Source organism: Branchiostoma belcheri, unplaced genomic scaffold (assembly GCF_001625305.1).
Source record: "Branchiostoma belcheri isolate BF01 breed outbred unplaced genomic scaffold, Haploidv18h27 scaffold29, whole genome shotgun sequence".
NCBI lineage: Eukaryota > Metazoa > Chordata > Leptocardii > Amphioxiformes > Branchiostomatidae > Branchiostoma > Branchiostoma belcheri.
Window position 1 is genome coordinate 601036 of NW_017803898.1, and position 20131 is coordinate 621166.

The 20131-nt window shown below is 40.4% G+C and overlaps 1 protein-coding gene across 2 annotated transcripts; it reads left to right on the plus strand.

The window, feature by feature from the left end:
- The first annotated feature begins 331 nt into the window (after positions 1 to 331).
- On the plus strand, positions 332 to 20096 carry LOC109473005 (protein argonaute-2-like). Of its 2 annotated transcripts, none has more exons than XM_019772890.1 (23): positions 332 to 445; positions 1751 to 1864; positions 2328 to 2535; positions 2910 to 3030; positions 3408 to 3592; positions 4314 to 4450; positions 4956 to 5090; positions 5598 to 5685; positions 5813 to 5896; positions 6096 to 6159; positions 6540 to 6611; positions 7753 to 7800; positions 8331 to 8462; positions 10553 to 10686; positions 11274 to 11458; positions 11990 to 12149; positions 13122 to 13212; positions 16086 to 16280; positions 16872 to 17006; positions 17441 to 17542; positions 17990 to 18189; positions 18858 to 18991; positions 19198 to 20096. In XM_019772890.1, exons 2-22 carry the CDS (start codon positions 1819 to 1821, stop codon positions 18964 to 18966), a joined length of 2631 nt encoding a protein of 876 aa, XP_019628449.1. In that variant the 5' UTR covers positions 332 to 445; positions 1751 to 1818; the 3' UTR covers positions 18967 to 18991; positions 19198 to 20096. The 2 variants fall into 2 exon arrangements, with proteins under 2 accessions (XP_019628449.1, XP_019628450.1); XM_019772891.1 differs by having other exon boundaries at positions 8331 to 8453.
- Positions 20097 to 20131: the final 35 nt, after the last annotated feature.

Here is a 20131-nt window from a genome sequence, read left to right on the forward strand (position 1 = left end):
ATTGTAAAGACATGCATAATTCTAGCTGTTATACAACTGTACAAGATAGCCAGTGTAATGTTAGTATCATACCGAAATAAAATTGATTTCTGCCCAGTGCAAAGCACGTTGTGTCAGATGATTGTCAATGAAATTAGTCATATTTTATTAATAAGGCAGTATTTTAAACCAATCTAGAAAAAATCTGTATGTAAATAACTGATTATGAGCATTACAATCTTTGAAAGTAGGCATTACAAGTCGTCACAATTTTCCACCCAACATCTGCTTGGAGACAGCCGAGCCCTTTGTATTCCCCTGGGAGGCGCGCGGTGCATGCCGGGTAAATATCGTAAATGGGGGAGGGCTGTGCGGGGTAGGGTCCACCGCTGCCTCCTTTTTCCTCAGTTTTTTATCACAAATTTCACCTTTTCTCCGGGATTTTGTCTTCCGAAAACACTCCCAGGTAAGAAATAATGTCTTTTTGCGGCCTGTGATAGCATTGTTTCACCTCTAAACCTTGTTTAGGCGGTTTTATTTGGAATCTAAGAGAGGTAGTCGTCGCTTGACTTTCAAAAATGCATTCAGATCAGGGGGGGGGGGCATGTTATTTTCAGACGATTTTTGTCTTCAAATTCAGCTTGTAACGTTACAATACGCAAACTTTGTACCGTGAATTTGTAGCTGACTTTCTAGTGGACATGTTACGTGGTTTTACGTGGATAAATTTGGCTGGTAGTTGTTTTTTTTTCCTCAGAAATTTCTTGTAAAATTAAGGTTATACGAAGCCCACCCACTCACAGCCAAACGCGGTCGTATGATCGTAAATTTTCCATGGATTATTTTACCCTTTCTCCTGTTCTTATCTCAGTGATTTTGAGAAGATTGTCGAACATTATTCTCCCAAAATTGAAGCCAACTATTCAAAAAATTTTGAAGCATTTGGGTATAAACAATTATCATAACAAAGTGGTTGTGTTTTCTTGAATATTTAAACAGATGCATAAATTATACAAAGGACAGACTGTTTACAATAGAAAAATGTCTTGTTGGCATTTTGTTATTCTGATATTTTATTGCTTTGAATATTTTGTTGTTTTTGTGGGATTTGGGCAAATTTACACAGTTTCCATAGGTTTGCTTGTTCACTTTTTCCTTTAAAAGAGAAATAAAATGTGTACAAATGCAAATTGAATGCCAACACTATCTTTCTAAGATTTTAGACTCTTCAGTGGTTACCTTCATATGTACATGTAGATGATGTAGTATATACGCATGTATCGTGATGTGTGACTGGTTTGTTTGTTTGTTTGTTAGTTTTGCATAACACACCAGTTTTGTACAATAGGCAAAGCTTCAAACCAGACTGTAACTTGTAAGGTTTGATCCACTCACACCAGGATATAATTTGTTTCAACGAGAATGCTGGAATCTGTAACTTAATGTCCTCAAGGTATGGCTCCCCTCAAACAAGGGACCTCGCTTTATTTCCCAAGAGGATGTCCCTAAGTGAAGCTAGGTGCTAATTTAAGCTATCTACGTAGTACTACGTAGATAGCCTTAAACAATGATTGGTGTTATATCTAGGTAAGGTTAGGTAAAACAAGTTGTTCGGTGTAATATAGCCAGCTGCCTCTGCGCTGTGTGCCTGCGAAGCTGGTGTGTAATAGGCCAAAATGCAATTATACCGGGTATACAGAATTTAGATAGATATTATACCGGGTATACAGAATTTAGATAGATAGTTTTTCCTTGTTTCTCTGTTCTGTAGGGGTCCAACATTGAGAAGCCCTAGTTGAGAGTTGGAGTAGACAGTGGTAGCACACACAAGTCTTCAGGATGGCATTGCCTGGTATGCCTCCACTACGGCCACCTGGGGACCCAAGTAAGTCTTTATTTATTTATTTGTTTAGCTGACAAACAAGATAATGTACAGCCTAAGTTACCCAACTAGCCTCTGGCTCATATTAATGGCAAACCTTTAAAAGTACATGAAATATAAACGTTCATACTTAAATGTGTTACAATATGTTTGATGTAACAAGTTGAGTGCTAGAGGCATAACGATCCTCTAGGGAGAATTTTGAAATCTTGATCCTCTGAAATGTTATTTCCTGCATTTTGAAAGGCGACTAGACTAAGCTTAAGAGTTAGTTTAATGACGTCTCTTTCCATGTCTTTACTGTGAGTTTACATGTCGATTTTTGTCCTTCAAAGATGATGGATTGGGCAAAATTCTGTCAAATGATCTGGAAAGACAGGCTAGAACATTGTACAGAAACATAGAAAATACACTTTTACTCTCTAACATACAACTGAACCCTTTACCTTTACCCCTTGTTCCCCAGTTGGCCCCCCACCCATCGGTCCCCCCCTGGGCATGCCCCCGCCGGTGGCGTTGGACAGGTTCTGTTGCCCCCGACGACCAGACATCGGGACGGTGGGACGGAGAATCAACCTGAGGGCCAACCACTTCAAAGTGTCCATGCCGAAGGGAGACCTGCACCACTACGACATCAGTATTATACCGGATAAATGTCCACGCAGAGTCAACAGGTAAGACACGTGTCTTTGTTTATTTTGCTAGTAGAACCAGCAAACTTGTACATGTACAGTGTGCCTTATTGTGTATTTTGGAACACAGAGAAGCTAAAAATGATAGCATCGACTCTATGGGAGTCTTGCAAACTTTGGGAAGCAGCTGGAAAAGAGTTTAAACTGGCCAAATAAACAGATAACATGCCAGTAAACTGTTCTCTTAGCACGGACCAACTCCCCTGGCATGTTATCTGTTTATTTGGCCAATTCCTTGCCACTTCTGAAGCCTGGTAGACTCCTGTATTTTGGACTTGTCTGTGTATACGAATCCTAAAGCCTGGTAGAGGCTACAAAACTATAACTTCTCTAACTTGTTTGTACTTTTTCCACAGAGAGATCATAGAGAAAATGGCCCAAGCGTATGCCAACCGCATCTTTGGGGACCTCCGTCCTGTGTTTGATGGACGTAAGAACCTGTACACCAGGGACCCGCTGCCTGTGGGAACAGAAAAGGTACACACAAAAAACTAACTACAGTTCATGCAAATTAAGTTATTTTTGCAGTGATTTTATTTCACAGTTGGAGAGAAAATGAAGTAGTTACTGTATTTGTGCTTGTTTCATGTACATGTATAGGTATAAGCCCAAAATAGTAACTTCTTGTATGCTTAGAAGGATAGCATTTGCAAGCAACTGTAGAAATGTTTACCATCTAGCCTTCTTGAAACACATGTAATTGGACCAAATTTTTGACTGTACAACTCAAGCCGGAGGGAAGGACCGACACTTCAAAGTGTTGATGAAGTGGGTGGGAAAGGTTAGCCTGTACGCCCTGGATAGATGTACATGTATAGATATCAAGGATGTACATTCACTATTGTTGTTTTTAGGTGGAGCTAGATGTGACGTTACCAGGAGATGGAGGGAAGGACCGACACTTCAAAGTGTCAATGAAGTGGGTGGGGAAGGTTAGCCTGTACGCGCTGGAGCAGGCTTTGGAGGGAAGACTCGCCACCGTGCCGTTCGAGGCCATCCAGGCACTGGACGTGGTCATGAGACATCTGCCTTCCATGACGTAAGATTTTCACATTTATTCATCTATTTATTTCCTGGAGGAGGTGTTGAAAATCTCAAGTAAAGAAAAAAAGGCCTCCCAGACAACTACCGATAACACTGTAACCTGTTTGCAATGTCATTTTGCAATCTCCTTCAATATTGTGCAAGGGGAAAACACAGCTGTCAAGGAGGTCATGTAACAAAAACACCTGTAAAATGGTTAGTGCTACCGGATATACCCTCTGGGATAAACTGAACCCAACCATATCCATTAGGCCATGTTGATTTGATTATATGGATGACATCCGCGCGCGCATGGATTTTCGGCCGTTTCCAAAAAAAAAAGTTTTCAACCATACTGTAAATCGTACAAAACGGTTGCAAAATAAGCAAAAATATACCGTAAGTTACAAAAAAATAAGTAAAAACTATACCAATGTCGTAGAATGCCAAAATCAAACGAAAAAAGACGAAATTGTAAAGAAATGAACTTGAAGACTAGATTATTCGCCAAACCATATTCTGTCCCATTTGTTCAACCCTCATGACCACGTAGATTTCATAATGAAAACAACTTTTTTTTGCAAAACTTTTTTTTTATTCGCACGCGCGCATCAGTTTTGGGGTTCCCGGGGGATGTCATCCATATAATCAAATCAACATGGCCTTACAACATAACTTAGGGGCAATGCAGAAACACAGACATACCAAAAACAATATGTCAATTTTTCATCTCTCAGGTACACCCCTGTGGGGAGATCTTTCTTCTCGTCCCCCGAGGGGTACAGTCACCCCCTGGGTGGGGGGCGTGAGGTGTGGTTCGGCTTCCACCAGAGCGTCAGACCCTCCCAGTGGAAAATGATGCTCAACATTGATGGTAAGCTTCAGGAGTTCTCTCTTTGATGTATAGAATTCTTAAGCATTAGTACATTGGAAGGATGCCTACCTAAGAATTAGATAGATGTTAGAGTAGATATCAGTTTGATATGTTGAACCTCTTGCCATACACTGTACCTGTGACAATTGTTGTGCAATAAAGTCTGATTATTTGATTGATTGATGTGTTATAATATGGTGCCATACAGTTTTTTTCTCAGGTTTCAATGTTTTTTTAGTGCTAGTCAGTAGTGCCAGTGTCCATCTTTTCCATCAGTTGAGAGTATTTTAAACAAAAATTTTGCCCAATCTGTCATCTTTGATGGACAAAAATCGGTGTGTAAAAAATACACAAATGTCATTAAACAAAGCTTAGTCTACCAGCAAAATTGGCCCCTCAAAATGCTGGAATTACTGTTCTAGAGGGTCAAGATTTCAGATTGTTCCCCCTACATGTAGATGATGCATGATGCAGTGTTGTAGAAAATGTTGCTTGTATGTTCCAGTTTCTGCGACTGCGTTCTACAAGGCCCAGCCTGTGATAGAGTTCATGTGTGAGGTTCTGGACGTGAGAGACATCCACGACCAGCGACGACCTCTCACCGACTCACAAAGGGTCAAGTTCACCAAGGAGATCAAAGGTCAGGGGTCATGACCTCCCATGAGATGATGATTTTTCAACAGCTTGAGTTTTTTTATCTACCATCAAAGCAGAATATATTTTTTTTATTGATCGTACACACAAACAAAAAACATGACGTAGTGGTGGGGCACTCAACTCAACCAGAATATTGGACTACCAGTCCACAATCTGACAATTAACTTGTGTTAACAGCTACATGTAAACAGTTTGGTCAAATTTCACCTATTCACAACCTTTTACCAAGCAATCAACAGTCTGACTTACCCCCAAACCATGATTTTTTGGGGGTCAGTTTCAAGAACAGGATCTAGGAATTGTTAACCATTTAGACTAATGTTTACCATTTGAAAATTTGGATTATGTGCAGCACTGCCCCTAGTCATCTTCAACTTTGAAGGACTATGCAAGAAGAACAGCCCTATATTGGAAACTGCAGTTGAGGTTTAAATACAGTATATTTAAAGACAACTTTTGATTGTTAATGCTAATGTTTTCTGTATTTCAGGGCTGAAAGTTGAGATCACCCACTGTGGACAGATGAAGAGAAAGTACCGCGTCTGTAACGTCACTCGCAGACCAGCGCAGACACAAACGTACGTCCTATCAGCAACTATCTAAGTGCCATAGGTCAAACCCTTCCTTATGAGGCCCTGTATCAATCAAACATTTACCTTTAAGCAAATACTGTTAAATTTTTCATAACTTGTTTTTGTATCTCAGGTTCCCTCTACAGTTGGAGGATGGGAGAACTGTGGAGTGCACCGTCGCTAAATACTTCCTGGAGAGGCACAAGAGGAGACTGGAGTGAGTTTTCTCCTAAAATTTTTTAATTCTCTATGTTTACTATATGGAATATTTGGATAATGTGTGCATGCTGCAGTGCCCTTGGGTGATCATAATGTAAACTGTAGCTGTAATAATATGCTATCTTGGCAGAGGTTTTGAAGCATGTATTAAAGTGTTGTTTTCTCGAAATGTAACTGATATTTGTTTTCCCTCCAAGATTTCCTCACCTGCCGTGCCTACAGGTGGGACAGGAACAAAAACACACCTACCTACCACTTGAGGTAAGGGCCATCATTTTCACTGTGCGGACAAATGGTACCCTACAGTTGTCAAACTCACCTGGCAAATTATTTTCTCCTAAGCCAGCATAATTAGTCTTCTCCCAAAGCAAACTGGCAAGGACGTAACACTATATGTTTACAAGACGTCCATGGCCCAACAAACTTGTCAGAAAATATCATGATATCAGTAAACACAGGTTTCCAGCCAGCCATTTTTTAGTATTGTCTGTTGTCTCTTCAATCAAGGTAGAAACTGTAGTAAAATGTAAATTTTGGACTTGAAAAATACCAATTTTATATCACTGCTGATATAACTTAAACCTTTGACCTCCAACTTTAACCTATGACCTAACTTTAACCCTTGACCTTTGCCCTCCCAGGTGTGCAACATCGTGGCGGGCCAGCGTTGCATCAAGAAGCTGACGGACATGCAGACGTCCACCATGATCAAGGTTTCTCAAATAAGTTGTCCTCTACCCGTGTCATCACTGCAAGGCCTGGACTGTGTTTTCCGCATACCCCTCTGCAAAAACAGGAGGCCTGGACTTTGTTTTCCATATACCCTCCTGAAAAAAATTCTGCTTCCGTCTTGCAAGGCCTGGATTGTGTTTTCCGTATACCCTCTGCAAAAACAGGAGGCCTGGACTGTGTTTTCCGTATACCCTCCTGCAAAAAAATTCTGCTTACATTTTTCTTGGCTTTATTTTTTCATTGTTGCACTTGGCTTGTCTAAGAAGTAAGGAAAGTCTGGCTCTACAAAGCTGCATCAAACAAAAATACGAAGATTTTAATGTTTGGAAAAGCTGCAATTATGAAAACATTGCGTTTTTTTCAGGCCGTTAAATTTTGAAAAAGAAAAGAAAGAAATGAAGTTCCAAAACATGGTACATATTTGACTTTTTAAAAGCAAGTGTAGGGTGTATAAGAAAAAAAATCACCCATTGTAACCTACATGTAGTAGTAAAATATCTTCATTCGAAAGATTTTGACAAACTTTCTCATTCAACTTCAATCTGAAACCTAGATAGATGTATGCATAGATTCAATGTATAAAACATTGGATAAAGATATCAACTTGCAGTATAACATGCACTTCCTATAGTGCTGTTTCTCTAAGTCTGAGAGAGCTGTTCAGTGATGCCAGGTGTAGAACCAACTTACTTGGGTACTGCTAGATCAGTGCAAAGCATGTCACTGTGGTATGTGTGTCGCATGGTGTCCACTCCAGGCTTGTGTGTGCATTAACAAAACAGCAACTAGTACTTGCTACTAATGATATGAGGCTTGCAGTTCATACATGTAGGTAGTACTGTTAAGAAAAGGCTTAAAATCGTTTTATGTTAGATACAAAGGCAAGCCTTTTTGTTTTAAGCTAACAGCTTCAACAAACAATTATAGAAATGCAATGATTTTCCTCTCTTAGTTTTAAAAAGGGAACAAGCTACTGCTCAATAAATGTTTTTCTTGCAATAGGCTTGTCCATGCATCAGTTACATGATCTGTAGCAGGCCTCTGATTGGCCAGGCTGTTGCCATGGTAACAGTGTGAGAAGAGTGTTGTTGATGTTTGTTTGTTTGTTTGTTTGACCTTCAGGCCACTGCAAGGTCAGCTCCGGACAGGGAACGAGAGATTATCAGACTGGTACGTTTTAAGTAACACCCTAAAGTTTGATATTCTGTATTTCCTGAAGTTACCTACTGACAATACATTGTATAAGTATCTGTACCTGATCTACATGTAGTCCTTACCTATTCTAGCTTGGACTTAAAGTATTTTGTATTTGAATTTGAGCTCATATTCTATTGTGAAGTCTAATTAAAAGGGAAGTGCCTATAATTATACATTAAACTTACATTACCATTCAGCTTAACACAACATACATGTACACGAGTCCTACATACACCTACATTTGTATAAAAAAAACAGTACATGATGGACAGGTGGAGGTACATATAGGCATCAGAAAAAACCCAGACAGGTTCATATTTTACCAGTATACACAGGTGGTATTTTAGTCCTGTTTGTTTGATAATCAAACTCATGGAAAACATCACTCCTTTTCTACAGATACAGTGCAAAAACGAAACCCACCACAAACAATTTGTCATGATGAAAAGATGCAAAAAGCCATGAGATAGATGTGAATAAAAGTGTTGTTTCCTTCCCCACAGATGCAGCGCGCTAACTTCAACGCGGACCCCTACGTCCGAGACTTCGGGATCAGCATCTCTAATGACATGGCGGAGGTGGAAGGGCGCGTGCTCGACCCTCCCATGCTCCAGTATGGAGGACGGGTAAACAATGTAAAGCATATTCACGCCAGATCAGTTCAGCTGGGGGTAACAGACTCTACAAGGCTTTTATTTATTCTCGACCTGCTCTCTTTCTTCTTGTTTTTTCACCAGGGCTCGAAAGTCATTTTAAATTGGGTGCACAAGAAGTTTTTTGGGTGCACCATATGAGCTAAAGTAAGTAAAATTTCAGGCTCGAAAGTCATTTTTGGGAATAGGTGCACTAGTGCATCCAACTTGTTTTATTCAGGTCATGTTGCAGGATTTAGACTCCTGTCTGACCATATACTGTATATGAATGTGACCCTAAAATAAAACAAATTCAGTTTTGGGAATAGGTGCACTAGTGCATCCAACTTGTTTTATTCAGGTCATGTTGCAATTTTATAGCAAGAGGGATTTAGACTCCTGTCTGACCATATACTGTAAATAAATCAAATTCATTTTTGGGAATAGGTCACCTGAAAAATTGGTTGCACAAGAAGTTTTTTGGATGCACCATATAAAATAAAGTAAGTAAAATTGAAATTCAGTTTTGGGAATAGGTGACCTACGAAATTGGGTGCACAAGAAAAAGTTTTTTGGGTGCACCATATAAGCTAAAGTAAGTAAAATGAAACTAATTGTTTCATTTCTAAAGAAAAGTACTATAACAATGATTTTACATGTATCATTTTTATGACACTTGGATGTTGTTCAATTAAAAATTTGGGTGCACTGGTGCACCCACAGAAAAAATCGGGTGCATGGCGCCAAATTTGGGTGCACTAAGGTGCACATGCACCCAGTATTTCGAGCCCTGCTCTTGTTTTTTCGCTGAGTAAAATCACAGCGCTTAGATTGCCCTGTTTTGCATGGCCAAAATACTTTGACGTCTGCAATTATCAAGACTGAATTTTGAGTATTATAGAGCAAAGTCTGGCATCAGGTTTTTCTAAAATATGCAAAGAAATTAAAGGGTAGGGGGCCTAAGGTATCCATTTGCAGTTCAAACTGACCACTTTCTACACATTGTACACCAAAGTTGTTTAATCTCGATTAGAGTCATTTTTTTCTGGTTTCTGTAGGTACTTGCCTTGTATTTTTCTTCACTTTGTACCGTGAGATTTTTTCTCTTCCGGGTTGTCCAAAATCACCTGAGTTGTGTCTGTTATGCGACCAGTTGAATTGATCTCGCCGAAGGCTAAGATAATGTTTGCCATAGTTTGCTTTGAGAGTTTTGACTAAGACAGAGTTTGGTGTGACTCATAGTTCTGAGAAACATTAGAAAACAGTATTTGTTAATCAAAATACATTATATTTTATGTCTTACTAATGAATTAAAAATGAAAAAATAGAAGTACTACTAGTAACTAACAATGAAAATGTTCTGTTTTGTAGTGAAATAGATTTTAATTCTAGTTTTCTTTGTCAAATTTTCCCATTCTCCAGTTAAACAAGTTTCAGTAATAGCTAGTATTGATAGATCAGAATACGCCATTCTATTTATTTATGAAAGTGTGGACGACATTATCCAAATTGTGATACAAGAGTTTGGTACTGAAATTGGTAAAACACAACATTTTTATTTTGCCTGAAAAAAAAAAACAGTTACTCATTACTCTTTCTGAAGCCATAGAAAGCTCCAGGTATTACACCAAAATTCAACATGCTAGCTTCTACATTTGGTTGCTTTTGCATTGCCTGTAACTGTCAGATTTTTGATTTCGAGATGTATTGTTGCTTAGATTATCATAGTCTTTCCAGTCATTTAACTTGCTTTGACATCTAGTTGAGAGAGGCCCCATTTCGATCAAGATAAAATTGTCTGGATCGTGCAAAAAAGATTGGTGACTGGCTTCTATCCATTGAACTTTACCCCATGTGGGAACTGTCCCTATCTGGCCTAGTTTGGCTTAATCTACGATGACTGGCTTCATCTCAAGCCGAGCTGGATTGGCCTATAGGCAGCATTCCCACTTAGGTGAAGTTGACTGGATCAAAATCTGTTGCCAAGCTGGTAGCCAATCTATATAGCTCAATCTGAACAATTTTATCTTAGTGAACCTGGGGCCTAAGACACGTGAATGAAAAGCTGACCGTATGGTCCTTGTGATTTTTAGACCCGAGCCACCGTGGTGCCAAACCAGGGTGTGTGGGACATGCGTGGGAAACAGTTCCACACGGGCATAGAGATCCGCGTCTGGGCCATGGCCTGCTTCGCACTGCAGAGGCAATGTAGCGAGCAGGCTCTACGGTAAGAAGCTATCATATTCTACCACCGTGTACAGTTTTTTTTCAGTGTGTCTGTGTGTTTGCTTTGTTTCTATGATTCTAGAGAAGTCAAAACCAGTAATTGTTGGATTTCGTCTTAGCACTGTCATTGTTCCAAAGCTATGAATGATGCTTGTATTTCTGTAGTTATTTTAAAATGCTAGTCATGTCTTGCACACTGACAGGAATTTTGGTCAAAGGTCCCAGAAAGATCTCTGAAAAAGGTTATCTCATATCTTGTCTCTCCAGTTTCCTCTGCTATAGTATAGGCTTTCTGTTGCTTTTATTCCTGGAATATTAACATTTTCTTATCTATCACTGACGAAGATCACTGGAAATGATCTCAAAATGCCTAAAAACCTTGTATCAAGTCAGTTCAGATCTATTCATAGAAGATATATTCCTGGATGAGTAACCTTCATAGTTCATACATGTTAACTACTTTTGTCTCTTAGAAATTTACTCAAGAGCTAAAGTCTTGAATTGATGATTGATCAGTGTGAGAGTGTGTGTGAAGTTGCGGGAAGAGCGGGAAAGTTTCTCTAACCTTAAACTCCTTCTGTTTGTTAGAAACTTCACCCAGCAGCTGCAGAGGATCTCGAACGACGCAGGCATGCCGATCGTGGGCCAGCCGTGCTTCTGTAAGTACGCGACCGGCGCGGACCAGGTGGAGAAAATGTTCCAGTACCTGAAGAACACCTTCCAGGGTCTGCAGCTCATCCTGGTCGTCCTGCCCGGCAAGACACCTGTCTATGGTAAGGAGTCTTATCTGAATGGATTCGAACCCAGAACCTTTAGATTCTAAGACAACAACTCTAACCAGGTCCATCACTAGGAGATAGATTGACCATTTCCAAAATCATATCCAGTTGCTTGAGTTAAACAGTTTTTGGTGTATCTTATTACCTGGATGTCTAACCTTCACCAACAAGTCCTCTCTCCTGTCAAGCCCCTGTCACACATTCGGAACCTTCCCCCAACCAGTTGACTGAAGTTTAGGAGTTGTGAGACCAGACTTAGGCCACACAAACCTTTCTGTACACATAAAATAAAACTTGAGTTAAAAGATTTGACTCACAACCTTTTTTCCAGGTACAGAGGTATTGTTTTGGTTTGCTGAACTGTAGGTTTGTGTGTCTGAGGGAATTCGGGAAACCAACGATTGCACATATACTTCCTACATGTCTGAAATGTCTGAAGCCTTGTTTCACAGCGGAGGTAAAGCGTGTAGGAGACACCATGTTGGGGGTGTGTGCAGGTCTGACATGTCTGATTGGTTGTTACAGCGGAGGTAAAGCGTGTGGGAGACACCATGTTGGGGGTGGCTACGCAGTGTGTGCAGGTGAAGAACGTGATCAAGACCTCGCCCCAAACCCTGTCCAACCTGTGCCTCAAGATCAACGTCAAACTGGGCGGAGTCAACAACATCCTCGTCCCGCACATACGGTGAGACAACAACCTACAGGTCAAACTTCATAGGTCAACTTTTAATAAAAGGCAAATGACCTACTGGTCAAAGTTCACAGGTCAACCTTAAAATTACAAAAAAAGCCTACAAGTCGACGTTCATAAGTCAAGTTAAGGTCAATTTAAAAATTTACAAACAACCTTCAGGTTAAAGTTCATAGGTCGGCTAAAAACTTAGAGTCAAAGTTTATAGGTCAGGTTAAGGTCAAGTTAAGAACTTACAAACAACCTACAGGTTAAAGTTTGTAGGTCAAAGTTTATATTTCAAGTTAAAAATTTACAAGACAGCTACAGGTCAAAGTTTATGCGTGAAGTTCAAAACCTACTGGTTAACTTTTATAAAACTTACTCAGTACAACCTACCTACAGGTCAAAGCTTATATGTTAACTAACGTATCACCTACAGGTCAAAGGTTTTGGGTCAGCTTACCAAATTTCAATTTTTTATGTAAAACTGTCATCTCATGTGATGTAGTGGGCTGTGTGCAAATTTTGGCCATTTTGAGTATGTTAGAGACTACAGTAACAGTAACTATAGTAGTAGTTAAGGCATGTGAGCCTGTGATTTCTTCACACTCAGTCCTGGAGTGTTCCAAAAGCCAGTCATCTTCCTGATTCATGAAATTCTTGCAGATTATGTAACATTATAAAAGTAAATGACAAGAAAGGGTGAATTTTGGCCATTTTGAGTATGGCCAAAACTAGAATTTAGAGACTACAGTAGACTTTAATACGTTTAGTAGTTAAGGCATGTGAGCCTGTGATTTCTTCACACTCAGTCCTGGAGTGTTCCAAAAGCCTGATTCGTAAAATTATTGCAAGCTAATTATACAAAAATAGGTGAATTTTGGCCAATTTGAGTATGCTAGACTGACTTAGAGACTACAGTAACAGTTAATATTATATACGTAGTAGTTAAGGCATGTGAGCCTGTGATTTCTTCACACTCAGTCCTGGAGTGTTCCGAGAGCCAGTCATCTTCCTGGGCGCCGACGTCACGCACCCCCCAGTAGGCGATGAAAAGAAGCCTTCCATAGCTGCGGTACGTCCGGCTCTCAGCCGACCATTACATAATCCTGGCGGGGGTGCTTAGCAACCGTTTTTTCATTCCTGAAAAGTTTGTGGCAGTCTCTCTGTCCTTACACAAACTTTGATCACTTCAAATTCAAGAAACTATGGAAAACAAAAAAGAAGAAGGGTTCTGGAGGGGGTTCTTAGGAACCGTTTTTTTCTGCTCTTCCCCAAGAAGTTTGTGGCAGCCTCTGCTCTCTGTCCTGACACAAACTTTGACCACTTCAAATTCAAGAAAACAAAGAAGAAATGAAAAAGATGAAGGGTTCCAAGAAGAAGGAAATTTACTTTCCGATCCTCAAAAAGTTTGTGGCAGTCTTTTCTCTCTCTGTCCTGACACAAACTTTTATTTGACCACTTCGACTCAAAATCACAAAAATACACGTGGATTTGAAGGGGTTCTGGAACAGTTTTTTCATCCGTTCCCAAGAAGTTTGTGGCAGCCTCTTCTCCCTGTACTGACACAAACTTCGATCATTTTGACTTCAAGAAAAACATAAAAGAAGGAAAAAAGATGAAGTGTTGAAAAGTTGGACAGGAAGGAGGAAATTTTTTTCCGATCCCCTACTAAGAAGTTTGTGGCAGTCTCTTCTCTCTGTCCTGACACAAACTTTGATCAGTTCAAATTCAAGAAACTCGGTATGGAAAACAAAGAAGCAGTGAAAAAGATGAAGGGTTCCAAGAAGACGGAAATTTTTTTCCGTTCCCCAAAAAGTTTGTGGCAGTTTCCTCTCTCTGTCCTGACACAAACTTCGATCATTTTAACTTCAAGAAAAACATAAAAGAGGGAAAATAGATGAAGTGTTGAAAAGTTGGACAGGAAGGAGGAAATTTCTTTCCAATCCCTGATAAGTTTGTGTCAGCCTCTTCTCTCTATCTGTCCTGACACAAACTTTGAACCCTTCTTTCCATCAAGAAATCTGTTTGGAAAAAGAAAAAAAAAAGAAGACAAAAAGACGAGGTGTTGAAAAGTTGGACACAAACTTTCCTCACTTCCATCAATCAGATAAATCCAGAACTGCTTTCGAAACTCTTTTTTAAGAGAGAAAACGAAGAAGAAGAACTTTTCTTTGGAAAGAAAAATGAAGAGAAATGAAAAAAAAAATACAGAGAAGTTGGACCCCCGCCAGGCAGCGTAATGGTCCGGCCCATCAGCAGGCCCTCTAGGCGTGGCCAGCAATCCCATGATCCTCCTCTCATTGTCTTTTGAAACCTGTTCCGTCTCTTCGCAGCCCGCGCGTCTTCTTGGAGCCCGTCATTTTCATTGGAGCGGACGTGACGCACCCGCCGGCCGGTGACGGGAGAAAACCATCGATAGCAGCTGTATGTGGGAGCTCTCTGTTAGCTAGGCTAACCCTACTGTGTCTTCTGCTGTATGTGGTTGAGTAGCATGTCGTAGGACCTGTCCTTCTTTACTTTGTCGTTGCTCGTTTTGTTTTTTGTTTTTTTCTTTCCCGTTTTGTTTCGTATCCTTCCCTGTAGAAGTTGTGTTCGTTTTTTTTTTGTTTGTTGATTTTTTCTCTGAATCTTTTTTTGCATCTATTGGGAAAACACTTGTCATAAATGCGGGCCTAGAAATGCATATTCCAGTGTAAACCCTGTAAAATGTTTTGTAATAAAAGCAAGAATAAAAGTAACTTTCCCAAAGCTGTAGTTCAAAGAAAAAGCAACCTTACAAAAGATATCAGCTACTAAAAATTGGTCTCTATAAAAATGGCCAATAGAACAATTTTGAGTGTAAGTAAAGGCACTAACCAACTTTGACAGAACTCACAATATTCTACAAATCAAGAACTCTGTCACCTTTGCTGCCACTTGGCCAGTCTCAGATGATTTTTACTTGATTTGGAACAATATCGATCTTTGAGAAATTTGATGACCCCTCCATCTTTTCTCATGGGCCCCCAGGAATTACCTTGATTGATACAACACTAAATTCTCTAGAAAGCAACTTCTTTGAAACTTTCATCAAGAAAACAACTTCTTCAAAACTTGTATCAAGAAAAAAAACTTCTTGAACCTTGTATCAAGAACACAACTTCTTCAAAACTTTTCTCCAACTTCTCTCGTCTAAAATCTCTTCTAAACCTTACATACAACCTCTCTGTCCTGTACAATATTCTGACTGCCTATTTCTAAACACACAATGCTTGCCATCCTTTTTGTCGTCCTCTCCGTGTCTCTTTCCTTCCCTCCCTCTGCATGTGGTGTCTCCCCGGCTCCCCACAGAAGCATTTTGACAGAAAACGCTTTTCTTTGCAGGCTGGCGCCATGATTTTCACCTGTACTACCCGAATGGCCATCCGTCTATCTGATTACTTAAAGGAGTTTTTGCTTGTTAGTTTGTGACTAGTACATGTAGATATGTTTATATAATGTATATATATATATAATTAATTATCATTTAATACATTGTGGCAAGAGAGAGGCTGATGTATTTTTTATATTTGTAAAAAAAATCTTTATTTTGTGATAATTACACTAAAAAATTTAAGAAATGAATGACTTGTATTGAATTTGAATTTGTTCCAAGAATTGATTGACGGAGGAATGTCTATTTGGATAGAGTGTATACAATTTATGGCAATTGTTTGTTTGATTTTATTCCTGGTTAAAAATGTGATTGCAACGACAAAAGATGAAAACCTGAAAATGTAATGTTTGATTTTTATGATTATACTTCTGTATGCTTAATGTGATGTGTTAATCAACTTTGATCAAAAGTTTGTAAGAACGACCCCCCAAAAAATGTGCATGTTCCAAGACAGCCTCTCTCACTTGTTTTGCCATATGTACAACAAAATACTGTACTGACGCTTTCAAACTGCCCTTTTTCTCTGACAGGTTGTTGGTAGCATGGATGCTCACCCGAGTCGCTACGCCGCGACGGTACGCGTACAGACGCACCGACAGGAGATAATCGCAGACCTGGCGTCCATGGTGAGGGAACTGCTCATCCAGTTCTACAAGTCAACCCGCTTCAAACCAACCAGGATCATCATGTACCGGGACGGGGTCAGCGAGGGGCAGTTTCAACAGGTAGGGACAAAGGTCATAGGTCAGGGCAAAGTTCGTAGGGTTACACCACGTCATCATTTGGGAAGGGGCCAAAATTAAATGAAATTTCCAATGGAAACTATGGAAAACAAGCTAAAGCAAGGGTCAATTTCAACAGGTAGGGGAAAGATCATAGGGTTGTATACCATATCATCTGAAACACTGTCTTCTTGCATTTTGAGAGGTCAAATTTGCTAGTAGACTTAGTTTAATGACATCGCTTTCCGTATCTTTACATTCTGATTTTTGTCCCTCATAGTTGGCGGATTCTGCAAAATTTTTGTCTGTCATGAGCAGCAAAGTTCTGTTAAATGGCTGAAAAACAGATACTAGCTAGAATACTGGATTGTCTTTGTGAACCTGACTATGAAGTATAAAAGAAATAATAGCAATGGTTTCTGAACAGTTTTAGTATGATCTATACCTCCTGAATTCTGAGTGGTGCAAGTATTTCCAGCCAAGCTTCTGTAATAGATATTCACAGAAATGATGGAAAGATGGATGCTGAACACTGGATTGAGTAACAAGTCTTTGCAAACCTAACCCCTCCTGGTTGACTGCCTGTCTCCCCAGGTGTTGTGGCATGAGCTGCGTGCGATCCGTGAGGCGTGTGTGAAGCTGGAGGTCGGCTATGAGCCAGGCGTGACCTTCATCGTGGTGCAGAAGCGACACCACACCAGGCTCTTCTGCTCCGACAGGAAGGAACAGGTCAGGGGGCACTTTCAGTCTGCCAGCATTCTTACTACACCTGCGTGAAAGCTGTATTGTGCATAGCACAAGAAGAACTGTCATTTAAGATCTAGAAGATGCTTGATACATGTCCAGATGTGTTTTGTTGATGTCTCAGACTTGGACATATTACTCAAAGTGCAACAAGCACACAGAACATTTGTTATGTTGTGGCGTGGAAGATAAAGTGCATGTATGTCAACACGGTAGCTTAGAAAGTTATCGGTCAATAGACCGACGGCTACTACTAGATCGTCACTTTGGAGCAGACAATAAGCTCTGGTTGGTACAATCTAAATATCTATAGCTAAGTGCTTAAGTGCTTTACATACACACTAGTAGGGTCCTCATCAAGTACGCTGGACAAACATCATGACATCCACGCTGACATGACGTGTATTATTTTGTGACAGATTGGGAAGAGCGGTAACATCCCAGCAGGCACGACAGTTGATGTTGGCATCACCCACCCTACAGAGTTTGACTTCTACCTGTGCAGCCATGCTGGCATCCAGGTATGGTACTGTTAGTGTAGTTTACACATAACATAGAAGATTTACATCAAAACCCATTGAACAGGTATTAAACAGCATGTCAATTAAAAATGATGCAAACTTGAACAACATTTTTTGTCTAATTTCATATTTCACAAATATGATACTGGAAAGATAGTAAAATTTAATGGTTGTTCAGTGTTCACATACATTTATTTTGGACAACCTTCAACATGGTAGCATTTAATGGCAAAGTGTCAGCCTATCAATTGGACAAGTCTTGAAAAGACAGGATCAAGACACAAAATGTATCTAGTTGAATAGAATTAAAGACTTTCATTTCTACAGTCTCAAATTCTTCAGTCTCAAATTCTTCAGTCCTATTCAATCATCATCATTTACAATTCAATACATGTAAGTGATCAGAAAAATGTGTCCTTTACATGAACCTCTTGCCCCCCATTCCAGGGTACGAGCCGCCCGTCCCACTACCACGTTCTGTGGGACGACAACAACTTCATGGCAGACGACCTGCAGATGCTGACGTACCAGCTGTGCCACACCTACGTCCGCTGTACCCGGAGCGTTTCCATCCCCGCCCCCGCCTACTACGCACATCTCGTCGCCTTCCGAGCACGCTACCATCTCGTGGAGAAGGACCACGACAGGTTTGTACCAGTGTATAGCTAAAGCCTCTGTCACGTATGGCCGAATATGGCATCCCAAGCACTACAAAACTTCCCCTGACCATGGAGTACGTAAAGCCACAGTGACACATATGGCCTTCTGAACACTGCCAAAGTCCCCCAACCATGGTTAGGAGTAAGTCGGGAACTGTGCCACACCTACGTCCGCTGCACCCGGAGTGTCTCCATCCCCGCCCCTGCCTACTACGCACATCTCGTCGCCTTCCGCGCACACTACCATCTCGTGGAGAAGGACCACGACAGGTTTGGGCTTTTCTCTCAGTCCTCTCATATGCATACCCATACTCATGTGGCGTCGGATGGCGTAGTGGTAGAGCGTTCGACTAATGGCTAAAAACCTGGGTTCGATCCCAAATTACCAGAGTACCCGGGACATGCGCCCTGACGTTGTGCCCGTGGGAAAGGCACTTTACATGACTTTTCACTCCACCCAGGTTTGGATGGGTACTTTTCTTCAGTTTAGGAATGCAACCCCGCATCAATTCAGCACTATAAGGCCACTAAAAATGTTTTGGGTTACTGTACAGCCAGTGACGACAGATGTTTGTTGACCTTGTTGATTTGTGTAGGTTGTGCATTAGGTCTGCCAACACTAAGTGTAACAAATTTGTTTAATGTTTCTTGTACAGCGGAGAGGGCTCGTTCCGATCAGGAGACAGCAGTGAGCGGACACACATGGACATGGCTCGCGCCGTGCAGGTCCACCCTGACACGCTCCGGGTCATGTACTTCGCATGACGGGCCACAACTCACAGCAAACATGGTACGTGGTAGGAATTAATGTTGTAGTGTTTGTGTGTGAGTGTACATGTGTGTGTGTATGTGTGTGTGTGTGTGTGTGTGCGCGCGCGCGTGCGTGAGTGAGGAGTTGAGCAAGTGGTTGAGTATTTCTGAATTGTAGAGCAAAATTTCTGCAATATTGCTGAACACTAAAAAAATGTATTTTATTTTTATTTTCTACCATTGCAGGTTCCACTCAACTTAGAGCCAGGGAAGAGAGGAGAGAAAAGGGGCCGACGTATTTGTCTTGTGTATGGATTGGTTAATATGTCTGAGAATAGGCTGACTACCTACAGAATTGGAATAAGTTTTGGCCAGAAAAATGGTACATGTATCGTTATTTCAAAATCAGTGATTTTTGACCCAGAAATATACAAATTAGGAGGGAGGAACACCCTCAGAAATAAAAGTTATCCCTAACGGTTACATAATTTATTGGTTTGTGAAACTTGAAATTTCAATTCAGCAGCTAATATGAAGAAAAAAATCACAACACTCTTTGCAGTGGAAAGCCCTTATGTCAGTAACTGCTCCAAACAGTCACTATCTACAATGTACCGGTCTACATGGAAGAATAGTCTATGCAAAAACACAGCTCGAACCCCAAACGTTATCCTCCAAAACCAACAGAACTGGACCAAAGTACACAAAACAGTAAAAGTCTTAAGTACATGTAGGGCTTCACAAAGCAATGCTAGTAACATTATTAATAGAAGCTAAATTTGGCTATGTTGTATTAGGCATGATAACATCCAAGCAATACGTATTAAAAGATAGCTGCAAAACGTGATGAAACGAGTGAAAACTGAAACGAAAAGTGCCCCAATGCTTTTAGAGAGTCAGCATGCTGCGATATTTCAGCTAACTCACGATTGGTTAAAGAAAAAGGAAGATTCAGTGCGGCGAAATGTGCAATAATCGAATCGTCAGTCGTCCAGTCTTTGCCCGGTCCAGTCCAACCTTACAAATACTGAAGCGTCCTTTCAAAGAAGTGCATATCTTACTGAAGAAAACTGTCAAACATGACCATGAAAAATACTACTATTAAGAAACTAGAACCAGCTTTTGTAAATGCAATAAGGACAGTTTGTTAACACTTACATTTATGCAGAGTAGGATCTAA

Bases quoted from the DNA above. Each gene is read 5' to 3' on its own strand.
- LOC109473005 (XM_019772890.1), top strand. From the start codon at position 1,819: ATGGCATTGCCTGGTATGCCTCCACTACGGCCACCTGGGGACCCAA. The intron at 3,031-3,407 runs GTACACACAAAA...TGTTGTTTTTAG, and splicing joins TGCCTGTGGGAACAGAAAAG to GTGGAGCTAGATGTGACGTT. The intron at 5,897-6,095 runs GTGAGTTTTCTC...TTTCCCTCCAAG, and splicing joins AGGCACAAGAGGAGACTGGA to ATTTCCTCACCTGCCGTGCC.